A 15,455-nucleotide genomic window follows, 5' to 3' on the forward strand; every position below is an offset into this window, starting at 1 on the left:
ATAAGTAATGTCTGTTAAAATGCTCTCTCTGAGAACATGAGGAAAGGAGATTTACATTATATATTACTACTTGTAAAAATCATGTTAGCTTTTTTAAAATAAGTAAATATGCCTAAAATAAACTACAGTGTAGTCTTTATAGAGAATTTCTCTATTTTTAAATTGCAGATGTTGGGGATCAGCCAGGTGAGGTAGGTTATTCAGGCTCTCCTGCTGAAGCTCCTCCAAGCAAGTCACCATCAATGCCGTCACTAAACCAGACATGGCCTGAGCTGAATCAGAGCAGTGAGGTTAGCAAAGCTTTCCTTTTCTTTCATTAAAAGTTAACTCTTTTAAGGTAAGATGTTCCAAAGAGGGTAATTTCAATCTGTCTCTTCCAGCATGCATGCATAATTGAGAGAATATATCAGATATACTATGATAAATGTTTGTAATTATGTGACTTTTTCGAGGTTTTCAAAGTATACTGTCATTTGATTTCCACCACTTATCCCCATTAATACCTTGTGAGTTTAGAGAGGCAGATTTAGAAAGTTTAACCATCAAAAGGTAAATGACTTGGCCAAGATCTCATATCCAGTGAGGGACAAGAGCTAGGATTTGAACATAAGTCCTTTGATACCTAGTCAACTGCCACATCCACCGTGTCACACTGCCTTCTCAGTCCTATAAACAAGGTATGTAATAATACATTTGGGATCTTAGCATTGGAAATGATAAGAGAAGTGACTGATTCAGTTTCCATGTGAAGAAAGTATGTTTTACAACCCCAAAACTCTGTATAATTAGTTTTATTCAATACAGAATGTTTAGCCATATTGAATGCGTTAAAGATGTGTCATATATGACCAAGCACAGGGTGCAAAATGGAATTTGGGACAAATGCACTGTTTCCCAGTGTCTTTGAAACTACATTATCTAAAACATCAAAAGGGCCACTGATAAGAATAAGGGAAGAGGACCTGAGGCCCTGCCTCCCCTAAAACACCTGCTTAGGCCCCTATTAGAGCAGTTTTCTTTGTGAACAAGTTATGTTTTTTTTCTTATTTTTTTTTTTTTCTTTTTGTAGCATGTAGGAAATGCTAAAAATATAAATATATAAAAGTTTGTTCACTTTCAGGAAGAAATTCTAAGCTTCTGTCCTTTCCATGCCCTTTAAAGCCAGAAAAATGCTGGATTGAAGAGCATGCTAGATATTAATAATTTTGGACAGTTGGAAAACAGAAGTAACTGTGGTTTTGTACTACTTCCTGCTGTATGACATAATCGCAGTCAAGATCCTTGTGTCTGAGACATTATAACATCACACCATCCATCTTAGCATTGGATGCAAAACCATTACTACAAGTGCTTTTCTAGATGAAGGGAATAAACCTTGAAAGAATTTGCTAATAGAGAGGGTTTATGGAAAGTAAGGTAATTGTTGTTGAGACACTACTGTTTTTGCTGCGTCTATTCATTTTGTGTTATTTTTAAAAAATCAATATATTAAAAGCATATTTTTATTCCATTGGTATCAGTTTGTAAATAAAAACGATTCTTTCTAAAGCATCTCAAATCTAAAGCCCATGTTCATTCTAAATAAAATCATATGTGATCATTAGAGACTAGAGATGGAAGTCCCTTCTAAATTCAGATAGTAAAAGTTGCATTTTTCCCTACTGAAATATTCCCATCAAGTTTTATTTATAGTATTTGGTAATGAGGTCATAATTTTTTTTCTGTATGTGAAAAATCAAAATGTCAGTAAAACATTGATTTTTGAGACATTTAATGATATTTCTAAAAATATCTAGTTAGGATATGGAATTTAGATTACATTTTAATTGTCTTCCACAAAGCACTAATAATCTTTCAACATAGATTTATTTAGCATCTGTGGTTACGGATGAGACAGTATAAGAGATGACACTAATAATCTGTAACCTTTATGGAGCACTTTTGATATGTCAGTTCTGTTTTAAAAACAATACAAAACAAACTCTTTATGTATATTAACTGCTTTAGTTCTCTGAACAATTTTTTTTTTTTTTTTTTTTTTTTTTGAGACGGAGTCTCGCTCTGTCGCCCGGGCTGGAGTGCAGTGGCCGGATCTCAGCTCACTGCAAGCTCCGCCTTCCGGGTTCACGCCATTCTCCTGCCTCAGCCTCCCGAGTAGCTGGGACTACAGGCGCCCGCCACGTCGCCCGGCTAGTTTTTTGTATTTTTTTTTAGTAGAGACGGGGTTTCACCGTGTTAGCCAGGATGGTCTCGATCTCCTGACCTCGTGATCCGCCCGTCTCGGCCTCCCAAAGTGCTGGGATTACAGGCTTGAGCCACCGCGCCCGGCCTCTGAACAATTTTATGAGGTAGATACTACGTTACAGATGAAGAAACTGAAGCACAGAGAAGTTATGTAACTTGCCCAAGTTTGCACAGCCTAACTGGGATTCCAGTAGCCTGGTTCCACAGCTGTGAGCCCTTAAAAATTAAGTATGAAGATGATAAAAATGTCCCTTTGTCCTCCAGGTAGCTTACATGCAGTCTTGTGAAACTAAGTTAAACTTCATGCCACCCAAATGAGGTACACAAGTAAATACCTTCTTTTTTTGGCAAAAATCTTCTGTAAACTTTTCTCCACAGTTAGATAATAAGGATTTTAAAACTTCCTTCTGTGTCCCTGTAACAATCATTATTGAGGAAAAAACTAATTATATTAACAGATACTGATAAGTAACTTTCCTGAAATGATGCTACATGATAAAAGCAATTATTGTGGGATTTTTAATTCATGAAATACTTTGAATGGATCAGTATTTCTCAGAATATCTTAATTTTCATATAAAAACTAATCTGTAGGAAAAGTTGTGGAATTATTGTATTAGCCATATTTGTAGGTAATTTTCACCAACGTGCTCATTTGCTGATATTTAATTTTTATATATCTTCTCAACTTAAATGTCACTATTGTAAAGAGTAAGTTGAACTTTGAAGCATAAAAGTGTATACTTTCCCAAAGAGGGTTTTGGTTTATGGGGTAGTTTTGTCTTTTGTGTAAATATTTGTGTGTATACATTGTGTGTGTGTAGATGTTTTTCCTCTTTAGAGGATAACTGATAATTCTTGAGAATCAGATTTAAATGATAATTTTAATACAATTTTGATGTAAAAATTCTATACCATTTTATTACTAAGATCTCCAAAACAAATGGAATTTACTATAATTAATATTGACTTATCACTCCACCTGTTTTAAGAGGTATGATATTTTTTTGTGTACCTCTTTTAGAAGAGTAGTATTTCATATCAAAGTACATCTTCTGTATATAACTCATGCTCAGATGCTTGATTTGCTCTCATTGTGGCCGCATTCTGATTTTTCTAGCATGGGGTAGGGAGTGGGGAAGTGGGGGTGCCTGATTGGCAGTTCTGTCTTGTGATCTGGCATGGCCCTGTTTGTAGTGCTGATTGCAGGGGTTGACTTGCTACAGATTGACATAAGCTCTACATATATTAATTCCAGAATTCTTTGCATTTTATATCAATTATATTTTATTAAATATCTATACATATGTGTAAAATATGTGCACGTACATAATAGAATCATCTTTCAGGGGTCGCACTGGCAAGTCACACTGACTTGCTTTGTTTTGAACAAAACTTGGATTCTTTAGGATCACAAAATCAGTACATTAACATTTGAATGTTCAAAGAGGGATTTGATGTTATTCTTTCTTTAGTCAAGACATGCCTCTTTAGTATTTTTACTTGGTGGACATTTGTATCATTTAGACTTTGTTCCTGTATTGTGTTTTATTTTAATTCTGTAAGGCTTTAAATCTCTTCCATAGAGATTGCAATAAATCATTACTATACTTTTGATTGTGAAGCTCCTCACCTTACAAGATGACCCAGAATAAATACAAAATGTTGATGGAAAAATAGAAATTACTGAATTTTGTTAAACCTATGAAACACAACTTGCAGTGCAACCTCTGAATTACTTTGCTAAATCTTCTCCAGTGATCTTTTACTCCATCTTTCTCATCATGCTGACTTGTCTCTCCTCTGTCTATTCAGCAGTGGGAGACATTTAGTGAACGCTCTTCAAGCTCACAAACTCTGACCCAATTTGATTCTAACATTGCACCAGCTGATCCTGTAAGTCAATCACTTAGCTTGCTTGTTTGAGATTAATTTTATTAACCCAAATTTCCATTCATTATCGTTTTTAGCTGATATGCATGATTCAGTGGAGTGCTTAGAAGGAAGTGGCGGCAGGCTTTTCAGTTTTTGTGTGCTTAATGGTGGGAAAGACATTTTTTACCATTCCTTTTTTCTAGTTATTTTGTTGAGAGAAAACTACGTTTTTAAAATCTGGTACATGTGTCTAGAGAAGCATTTTTTGTGACAATCTATTTGGTTACCCTTATCATTTGCTAATTTAGTGTATATTTTATATACATACTGTTTATTTCAGTGTAGTGACACTTTATGTAAATAGTATTTGTATGCTTACACATCATGTAATATGTACTACATATGTAACTATGTAATGTCATCTTTTATTTTGACACGCCAAATGACATGGCTTTTATTTAATTAATATGTTGAGTCCTGTTAGAGAGAATCAAGTTCAGCAATACAAGATGTTGGTCAAATATTCCCCTTATGCAAAGGAGCCTCTGTCTTGTCTTCTTGTGGCTTACTGTGTTGCTTTGAAAATGCTACAAAGTTCACATCCTGATTTAAAAAATAAATTCTATCCCCAGAGTTAATTTAACATATGTTTCACCTGTCCCTTGGGTTTTTTGAAAACCTTAGCTGTTAATTGTTCTTCTCCCTGTTCACTTCTCTGCTTTTTCTTTTTTCTCTTTATATATATATATTTAAAGACAAGGACGTGCTAATAAGCACTTTCCAAAAAGAAAAGAGGGAGTAAGCAGGAAGTGAAGAAGTGTGTAAAGGCAAGATTTTTAAAATGAGCTGAGTAGAAAGATACGGGGAAAATGACATAAGACATTCTTTTTAGATGATCTGATCAAAGACAGCCAGCATTTATTAATTAAATGTAAAAATGGTCTTGTCATCTAAAGAGATTTTGAAGAAATGGCATTTAAAGATAAAGTATACCTTTAGCAGTTAATGGTCCTTTGATGTGGTTTGTTTTTTGTTTTTTTGAGATGGAGTCTTGCTCTGTCGCCCAGGCTGGAGTGCAGTGGTGCGATCTCAGCTCACTGCAGCCTCTGCCTCCTGGGTTCAACTGATTCTCCTACCTTAGCCTCCCGAGTAGCTGGGACTACAGGTGTCTACCACCACACCTGGCTAATTTTGTGTGTGTGTGTATGTGTGTGTGTATATATATATTTTAGTAGAGGCGGGGTTTCACCATGTTGGCCAGGCTGATCTTAAACTTCTGACCTCCAATGATCCACCCACCTCGGCCTCCCCAAGTGCTAGGATTACAGGCTTGAGCCACCACGCCTGGCCTAATGTGTTTTATCATTTTAAAGAATTTATATGAAATCTAGAGGCTGCTGTTCTATTTGTTGAATTGAAACATAATGTATGTTTTTTAAATGTTTATTTTATAGTCTATTAAGTATTCAAGGACCAGTTGATATGTAGATTATCTCTGCCTTTTGCTTCTCATTTCTTGCTACATTTAAGGCATTTATTTTTTGTTTTAGTCTCTGAAAAATGAAGGAGAAATACAAGGCAATGCTTGAAAACTTTGCTGCTTATTGGCTGAATTGACAAGTTCTGTAAATTAAAAGTTTTACCTTTATGTTTTCTTTTTAAGTTTAAAGTTTTACCTTTAAGCTTTAAGTTTTGCTTCTCTATATTATTCCTGTCTCATTATTGTACAGTTAAGCTAATATGAAAGTACTTAATGAAAGTACTCTATATGGGAAGGAAGGTTTGATATAGCAATAAAGAAACTGTTATATTCTGTAACCCTTAAAAAACAGTGAGGATAATCACACATAGTATTATGATTCTTTGTCAGGCCAGGCAAGAACATTATGTATAAAAATCTAGAACTCAGAAACAAAATAAATTGACCTATGACTGACAGGAAATGTAGAGAAATAGTTGGTTGAATAGCAGTGATGTTCTTCACACTTCTTGGAAATAATACTCAAATTTGCAACTCTAGTGTCTAAAATTATGTGACTCACTACTTTCCTTTGTTATCTCTAATGTGTCAGGAGGCTCTCGGAAAATAGAGTGCTTAATTTGCATTTTGAACTTGAATTTAGACCTGAATTTGATTTTAAAAAATTGTCATTCTTAAATACTCATATTTATAATCTAATACCTAGAAATATCTTATTTATTTTATGGTGGCAAACTTAAATCTGATCTTTGTTTCCCAACCAGTATTCTTACTTTAAATTTTCAATTAGAGGAGTAGCCTGCTTTCTGTTAGTTGTGTCCTACAGTGTCTAAGTTTGTTAACCTTCATTGAATACTTACCTGAAGTATTACCCATCTACAGACCCACTACAGCCTGTAGCCACAATCCCACATGATCCTTTGCAAGGCTTTGTATAAATAAGGATTATAAGTAAGTAAATAAGGCACATTCAGATTAGAAGGGAATCATCTAGGGGGGAAAAAAAACTTACACTTCTAATGTGAATTTAACATTTCTTACAGTATTGGAAATATTTAACGGACTATTAAAAAGAAACTAAATTATAATAATTAGCCATTTGCTCAGTAAAAGTCTGTACAAAGTTCCAGACTGGTCTGTAGCATTTAGAGACAACCACTACACAGTGCAGTGACCCCATTTGCAAACCAGATGGTTCGTTATTAAGCTTTCATAGTTCTGGTGAAATTGAGATTCTGATGGTCTTGTTTCCAGAAACTTGATCTCTTTTCTTGAACTGCTTGTCAGTTAAAAGCCTTTGGTAGAATCTGCTTCTGCTAGGATATACATGAATGAAAACACTAGGAAAATTGTAGGCGGATGAGAAATGTAATGCATTAATTAGTCTTTGCTGTGATTGATTGCACTGCAAATATATGAAAATGCTAGTTAACATTCCCAGCTGTTCCAAGCTTTATAAATCTGATTTTATATACACATACACATACATTGAATATAGATTTAGATGAATGTTACGAATTAAAGCATCTAAGAAGTTTTTCTTTTTTTAAATTTCTAATTTGCTTTCTGTTTGGAATAAGAACTTATTTTCTCATGAACTATCATTTTTTTCTCCTTTAATCTTGCCTTATAAAGGTAAATTCTGATTTTCATAACAGTTATTTCTGGTATTAAATGTAAATTAAGAAAATAGTAGAGTTGCTCCTAAAGCCATGTTTTTATAACCAAAATATAACTTAATATCTTAAAGGTATTTTTATAAATACTTTCCTGAGAATGACTCATTATTATATGACAGATCTAAACTTTCATCCATCTATAATGTTAATATTATTTGTAACTATAATTTTTTAGTTGTAGGGCAAGTGTTAGGTTGATTGGTTAAGTACATGAACCCTGTCGAAATTCTCCCTGGTGTAGGGGCAAGAAATTACTTTGAATGAATTTGGTAGTGTAATAGATGTAAAGAATTTGTTTTCAGTTGTTGGAATTCAGAGATGAGCATAAGCCAAGGAGATATGTCAGATAAGAGAGGGTGTGCTGGAGCTTTGCCTTCTCTAGCAGGGGCTTGGTGTTAGCACAGTACTGTCTTACCAAAACAGTTTCCGACTTAAACTGAAAGGCCATTATCCTCCACATTAAATTATAAACTTAATTCATTCCTAGATATTAAAAATTTAAGATCTCAAATTCAGTCTTTAGCAGCCGCACATACACAGTGTGAACCGACCCCTCATAGGAGGAGCTGAGCCCCCTTGGTGATATGTCTCAGCTGGTCTATTGCTGTTAAGCTGGGTACTTGATCTGGTTCTGGTTTCTGCCCTGGGAGTCTCAGTCCCCAGGATGAGGCCTACCTGTGTCCCAGGTACGCCTCTCTTTTCCTTCTTTTTCTGAGAGGCCACCATTGTCTTCATTCTCTCACCCTTTCTTTTGTGCTTTCATTCTAATCAGAAGTCTTTACTATCAATTCCTTTAGTCCTCTAACTAGACTAGACTCTAGTCTAGTCTAGTTTAGAAATATCAGCTGTATTACAGTAATGAGAAAGGTTGAAGAAAAGTATTACCTTGTTAGAATGGGAGTCTTGTTTCTCTTTAAAAAAATGGATTCCTTTGTGGCAGTTTTGTGCTAAATTTTGAGACAATCAAATTTAAACACTTTGAATTAATCTGTAGGAAGTGTGTATTGTGCCTGCTATTGCAATGTCATAGGCATTTCAGTAACTTTGTTTCATAGGTTTAAAAAGGTATCAAATTTTCTTGAGCAGTTTACTGAAAATGAGTTTTCAGTCTGTTATCTAGTTCTTGGATTCTCATGAAATAGTTTATTTTAACCTCAAGACTCATTTGCATAATTTTATCAGATCATTCCTCACTTTTTAATATTGTCTTGAACTATGTTTTTATAAGAGCATGTTTTAAATGTACATCTTACACACACACACATTTTGAGATGGGGTCTAGCTCTCACCTAGGGTGGAGTGAGATGGCATGATCATAGCTCACTGCAGGTTCCACTTCCTAGGCTCAAGGATTCTCCTACCTGGCCGGGCACAGTGACTCAAGCCTGTAATCCCAGCACTTTTGTAGGCCGAGGCAGGCAGATCACGAGGTCAAGAGTTCGAGACCAGTCTGACCAGCATGGTGAAACCCCGTTTCTACAAAAAATACAAAAATCAGCTGGGCGTGGTGGCAGGTGCCTATAATCCCAGTTACTTGGGAGGCTGAGGCAGGAGAATCACTTGGACCTGGGAGGCGGAAACGCAGTGAGCCAAGATTGCGCCACTGCACTCCAGCTTGGGCGACAGAGCAAGACTCCATCTCAAAAAAAAAAAAAAAAGGAACCTCCTACCTAAGCATCCTGAGTAGCTGGGACTGTAAGTCATGGGCCATGCCCAGATAATTTTTATATTTTTTGAAGAGACAGTGTTTCACTATGTTGGTTAGGCTGTTCTCTGGGCTCAAGTGATTCTCCTGCCTTGGCCTCCCAAAGTGCTGGCATTACAGGTATGAGCCTCTGTGCCCAGCCTTCACGTAAATCTTTAATCACTCCACTTAAAAAGTTTTTTTTTAAATTAGCAGATATTAGGCATATATAGTGAGCTTGATTTTTAGATAGAATTCTAGAGCTTTTAACTTAAAAAGCTTATTTTTGTGCCTGCCTTAGTGTAAATGGGAAAGCCTGTCCACTGGTTTTTACAGTTTTATTAGTTTTGATTATTGCATGGCATTAGCTTGACATTTTAATACAAATTCTGTATTTCCTCCCATTTGTCTCTAGGATACTGCTATTGTTCATCCAGTTCCCATTCGTATGACTCCAAGCAAAATCCACATGCAGGAAATGGAACTTAAAAGAACTGGCAGTGGTAAGGAAGCTGTTGCTGGTTTGTATTTTAGTTTTGCATCAAACTAAAATACGTAAGTAATTATTCTGTCAAGATTCAATTTTCTTTCATCGTTGCTTATTTTTTAAGCTAGTACTTTCTGTAATTATGTATATGTTCATGCGTATTTATTTATGTTGCAGTTTTTAAAAGGAGTTTATTTTAAATTATAGAGTTTTAAAATAAGGACATACGAAAATGTGACATTTCTAATACCCTGTGGGTTTTTATGGTCACCCTTGTAAATTTACGTTTAAAATATGTTAAAACTTTAACTGAAGAGATATATGTTAAAATAAATTTTGGCTTGGAAATTATATGTTTTACTTGAACTCTTGGAATGTCTCATTTTAGACTAAATGTTTCAGGGTTTCTCAAAGGTAGATTTTTTTTTTTTTAATAAATCAGCGTTATAAATTAACTTACTTTACAGCTTATTTATGTAGTGTTTTGTTTAAGTGTGCTACAGGAATAAAATTAAGTGTGAACATGCAAATAAACTTTTTCATTATAAACTATCTTCTATTATGACAGAAAATAAAATTCTAAATAAATAGTTTTACATTTGTTTTTATTAAAAATACTATTTTGTCTTACATTTTATGTTTTTACCTGCCACTTCTTTGGATATTTAAATGAAGTCTTACACTCTGAGCTTTATGAGTTTATCAGTTCAAATACCTATATCTTGTATTTTTACCTATTAATTCATAGATCATACAAATCCCACTAGCCCATTACTTGTGAAACCATCTGACCTTTCAGAAGAAAATAAGATAAATTCATCAGTGAAATTTGCTTCTGGTAATACTGTAGGTAAGTGAAGTATTACATCTTCCATTTGAAGTTTACTAAGTCTGGATTTAGAGTCTGACTATTTCAGATGTGTACCCATTTAATACTGTCTTCACTAGATAACACTTTGCCCTGTCTGTGAATAAATGGTTGCCCACTGACTCCTGCTTCAATGCAGGCCTCCTGTTTGCCATCCCTCTCTGTGTAGCCAGGTTTGGTCTTATGGCTGTTTCCCAGTAGTTCCTTCCTTTTCTATCACACAAGAAATTGTGTATACATTCATTCAGCCAGTGTTAATTGGATACAGTATGCCAGGATCTGTTCTAGGCACTGGGGATTGAACAGTAAAAAAAGTCTTTGCTGCTATAGAGTTTACATTCTGTAAGGGAGATAAAGGGGGGATAAAAAGTAACTCTTATATTAGAAAGTAACTAATACTGTGGATAAAAATAAAGCTGGGAGAGGGTGGAGAGAGTGCCATTTTAAATAGGATAGTCAAGGAAGACCTTACCAAAAAAATGTCATTTGAGTGAAAACTTGAAGGAGATGAATTAAGCTGTACAAATCCAGAAGGAAAATTAAGGCCCAACAAACAGCAAATGTAGAGCCCTAAGGCAGGACCTGCTTCTACTAGAATAGCAAGCAAATACCTGGAATAGAATTAGTTAGCAAATTTTTTTTTTTTTTTTTTTTGAGACGGAGTCTCGCTCTGTCACCCAGGCTGGAGTGCTGTGGCCGGATCTCAGCTCACTGCAAGCTCCGCCTCCCGGGTTCACGCCATTCTCCTGCCTCAGCCTCCCGGGTAGCTGGGACTACAGGCGCCGCCACCTCGCCCGGCTAGTTTTTTTGTAGTTTTTAGTAGAGACGGGGTTTCACCGTGTTAGCCAGAATGGTCTCGATCTCCTGACCTCGTGATCCGCCCGTCTCAGCCTCCCAAAGTGCTGGGATTACAGGCTTGAGCCACCGCACCCGGCTTAGTTAGCAAATTTGACAGGGAAAGGTAGCAGTGGTAGGACAGTAACAGGAGGCAGTGTCAGATTTTCTTTGACTTAGTGAGATGAAAAGCCAGTCGAAGGTTTGAATGGAGGAGTGATGTGATCTGAGCCTCCTTTTTAACTGGGTCACCCTGGCTGTCCTAATGATAATAGGCCAGAAGAAGGTGAGACATAACAGTACACAATTTAGGAGACAGGGTAATCAGGCAAGAGAAGATGGTGACAGCTTGGTGTCTAGGGTGCAAGCAGTGGAAGTGATAAGAGATGGCTGAACTCTGGCTATTGTGTACATTGTGGAGGAAAAGACCTCAAGAGTTGCTTTTACCTGTGTGGTATAGGATGTAAGAGAGAAAGGAGTCAAGGATGGTTCCAGGGTTTTTGGCCTGGACAACAGGGAAATGAAGAAAACTGATAGCAGTAGGTTTGTAGGGAAAGAATCAAGTTCGGTTTCATATGTGTTAAACTCGAGGTGCCTGTTAAAATATCCAGATGGAAATATGCTCATTTTAATGTCATTCTTGTACCAACTAGATGATTCTGTGATTTACAAGAAAAAGGAAGGAGAAGATACATTTTGAAATACAACTAAATTAACCAGTGCCTTCAGCTTATGACTCTTGAACGTATATAGTAATATTCCTTCAGATTGTCTCTAGAGTTCCTATCTTAAAATTTCTTTTTTCTGTTACAACTCTTAGTCTATTTCTGGGATTCTCTTCTGTAAGCACATTTTATTCCCATGTCAAATTTTTAATTTTCACATTAACAATTTCAAAATTATTTGATTTAAAGGTTTCTAATTTGTTCTTTAAAAGTGACCTTTTTGTCCATTACAGAAGTGACATATTTATTGTAGAAATGTAATAGATAAAAATGAAATAATCATATTCTCACTAGTCCACCAATGTCCATGATTAACAGATTCAATGTCAACTTTAGTTCTCATTCTGCACATATGTAAGTTATGTTTGTATTTAATGTGAAATTATAATACAGTCATCCCTCAATATGTTTAGGGAATTGGTTCCAGGACCCCCATGGGTACCAAAATCTGTGAATTGTCAGCTCTCTGATATGTGGAATGGTGTAGTATTTGCATGTAACCTATGCATATCCTCCTGTATACTTGAAATCATCTCTAGATTACCTGTAATACTTAGTACAATGTAAATAGTTGTTTTATTGGGCCAGGCACAGTGGCTCACACCTGTAATCCCAGCACTTTCGGAAATCAAGGCAGGAGGATTGCTTAAACCCAGGAGTTAGAGACCAGACTGGACAATATAGCGAAACCTTATTTCTACCAAAATATACATATATATATATATATATATATATATTTATATTTATATTTATATATGCGCGCGCACACGTGAACTATATTTGAAAAAAAAACAGTGGTCATGCTGTATGGTTTTTTATTTGTGTTATTTTTATTGTTGTATTGTTACTTTATTTTCTAATATTTTCTGTTTGCGGTTTGTTGAATCCTCAGCTGTGGAACCTACAGATACAGAACCACAGATTTGGAGGGCCACATTGTATATGTACTGTTCTGTGACTTATTTTGAATATTTCTGCATCATTAGGTATTCATTATTGTTTCTAGACTATAACTTGCTTTGTCTACTGTGTAAATATGCCATGATTTATTTTATTTGTAGTTAATTTTTTACAATTAATAACACCAGGATGAACTGTTAGCCTATTAGCCAATCTTTGACTATCTCTGGCTTGAAACAGCATATCACTTATATTTGTTTGGAGTAGATAGAGCAAAAAGTAAAGAAATGATTATTATTAAATAGGACATATCCCATTTATCAGCAGATGGTTACAGTAGTTCAGACTCTTTTACTTCTGACCCAGAACAGATCGGGAGCAATGTAACTCGTCAAAGGTCAGTATTTCTGTCAATGAAAAGCATGTTAAACTATCTTGCTGCATTTTAATGTTTAAAACTATTTAGAACCAAGCACAAATGATTTTGTTATCTGAAAGCTGATAGGTTACTTTTTGATTTATGTAAAAGACAAGTAATTTTGATCCTTTCCACTTGAATAGAAAAACAAAAAGAACCCTGACTTTCTAAATGGTATTTTGTGGAAGCTCTAAAAAGAGGTGATAACTTCTTGTCGATAGAAGTTTTGTAAGTCCTTTTTGTACCTAAACAGTGAGAGTCTGTTAAGTAATACATGTATAGCCTTATGGCAAGTACCAAAAGAATTCTGTGTTTTAAAACACCATCCAAAAGCACAGTCCAGTGGTGGGCCACCTCCCCACCCTGAAGTTCTGCATTACATATAACCTTTCAGGCACAAACAAGAAATGTGTGGGATAGGGTGGAGGATGGCCAGAGATTTGTCTGCAAGGGCTTTACCATCCACTAAAAACTGTGTGCGGGACAGAAGCATCTTTCTCTCCTCACTTTTTGCACGTGGTAAGTATCATTTTGCTGCATGCCTGGTGTAGCGAGGATGCAGAATCTCCAAACAGCTTAGAGTCAGAAGGCTGCTTGTCTTCCTTTCTGATTCTTCATGTAGTTCTTCCTGTGTTTCTTAGCATTCTCAGTCATTTTGGATTTTACTCTGCTATTTATTCTCATATGTGAAGATCAGATTACCAGAATCCTTGGAGACTCTTTTCAGAATATGAAAGACTTTGGTAGCAAAGAAGTGAATCTCTAGGGCGAGTTGAGTTTGAGCATAGTCACCTCTAAAATGAAATGGTCTGTGTGGACACATGAAAGGGTACTGCAGCTCACCAAAATCCAGACCTTAATAGATTGAAAGCTAACCATATCTGAAAGTAGACTTTCCTTTTTACAATTTTTTTTTTCAGACTATTATTACCTTTAATTGAATGGGAAAGCATTACACTAAGTATGCAGTCTATTATGAAATTATGTTGACAGCTAAATTTATTTTCAAAATTTTTGAGACTGGGCACATCTGTAATCCTAGCACTTTGGGAGGCTGAGGTGGGCGGATCACCTGAAGTCAGGAGTTCGAGACCATCCTGGCCAACGTGGTGAAACCCCATCTCTACTAAATACAAAAATTAACCGGGCGTGGTAGCATGCACCTGTAATTCCAGCTACTTGGGAGCGGAAGCAGGAGAATCGCTTGAACCCAGGAAGTGGAGATTGCAGTGAGCCAAGATGGTGTCACTGCACTCCAGCCCGCGCAACAGAGAGAGACTGTCTCAAAAAAAAAAAAAAAAAAATTGAAATTTTGCTTAATAACTTTATTTTTAAAAAATGGTTAGCCACATAAAATAATCAGTTGTTTAGGATACATCAAAAACAGTGCTATCTTAATTTATTGTAACACTTACATACTTGAGTGTTGAGAAAATGTCATGCTAATAAGATCCTTTGCTGCTTAGTCAAGTTTGAATGTTTAAAGAGAAAAAAAGCTCTGATATCAGTATGACCAATTATGATGGGGTGAATTTTGCAGATCTCATTCAGGAACATCGCCTGATAACACTGCACCACCACCTCCCCCTCCAAGGCCACAGCCCTCTCATTCCAGATCATCGTCTTTAGATATGAATCGGACCTTTACAGTCACCACAGGTAGGGGCTAGAGAACCATAATATACATTATCATTTAATTTTAAAGTTAATCCAACACACATACACATTTTATTTTTGTTTCTATTAACATGTCTTTTAAAAATATTTGTCTCGCCGGGTGTGGTTGTTCACACCTGTAATCCCAGCACTCTGAGAGGCAGGCAGATCACTTGAGGTCACAAGTTCGAGACCAGCCTGACCAACATGGTGAAACCCCATCTCTACTAAAAACACAAAAATTAGCCAGAGGTGGTGGTGCATGTCTGTGGTCCCAGCTACTTGGGAGGCTGAGGTGGGAGAATCCCTTGAACCCGGGAAGCAGAGGTTTCAGCAAGCCAAGATTATTTCACTACACTGCAGCCTGGGTGACAGAATGAGACCCTGTCTCAAAAAAAAAATTATCTGAAGGAAAATTTGGGTTAAAAAGATAGCAGATGAGAGGCAATTTTTTTTTCTTAACGACCACTTAAAGTATGTTTGAGTGCAAATGATGAAGATGGGAACCTGAGAGATGTCACAGGAAATTTTAAAAGAACAATGTTGTGATATCAAGTTGGGGGGGACTGATAGATCTCAGTTTGGCTGATGAAGATGAAAAGTCA

The 15,455-nt window shown here is 36.0% G+C and overlaps 1 protein-coding gene across 9 annotated transcripts in view; it reads left to right on the forward strand.

Annotated features, from left to right (window-relative positions):
• Positions 1–15,455, forward strand: part of REPS1 (RALBP1 associated Eps domain containing 1) — an 86,798-nt gene that overhangs the window by 61,014 nt on the left and 10,329 nt on the right. For 2 of the 9 annotated variants that reach the window (XM_033235294.1, XM_033235297.1), the window contains exons 9-14: positions 169–290; positions 4,060–4,140; positions 9,378–9,465; positions 10,198–10,299; positions 13,101–13,173; positions 14,735–14,853. In XM_033235294.1, the coding sequence (XP_033091185.1) occupies positions 169–290; positions 4,060–4,140; positions 9,378–9,465; positions 10,198–10,299; positions 13,101–13,173; positions 14,735–14,853 (585 nt within the window). The remainder of the gene's footprint in view (positions 1–168; positions 291–4,059; positions 4,141–9,377; positions 9,466–10,197; positions 10,300–13,100; positions 13,174–14,734; positions 14,854–15,455) is intronic. The other 7 variants (XM_033235296.1, XM_033235295.1, XM_033235298.1 and 4 more) reach the window with 7 other exon arrangements.

This window comes from Trachypithecus francoisi, unplaced genomic scaffold, assembly GCF_009764315.1.
Source record: "Trachypithecus francoisi isolate TF-2019V2 unplaced genomic scaffold, Tfra_2.0 Lachesis_group15, whole genome shotgun sequence".
NCBI classification, from domain to species: domain Eukaryota; kingdom Metazoa; phylum Chordata; class Mammalia; order Primates; family Cercopithecidae; genus Trachypithecus; species Trachypithecus francoisi.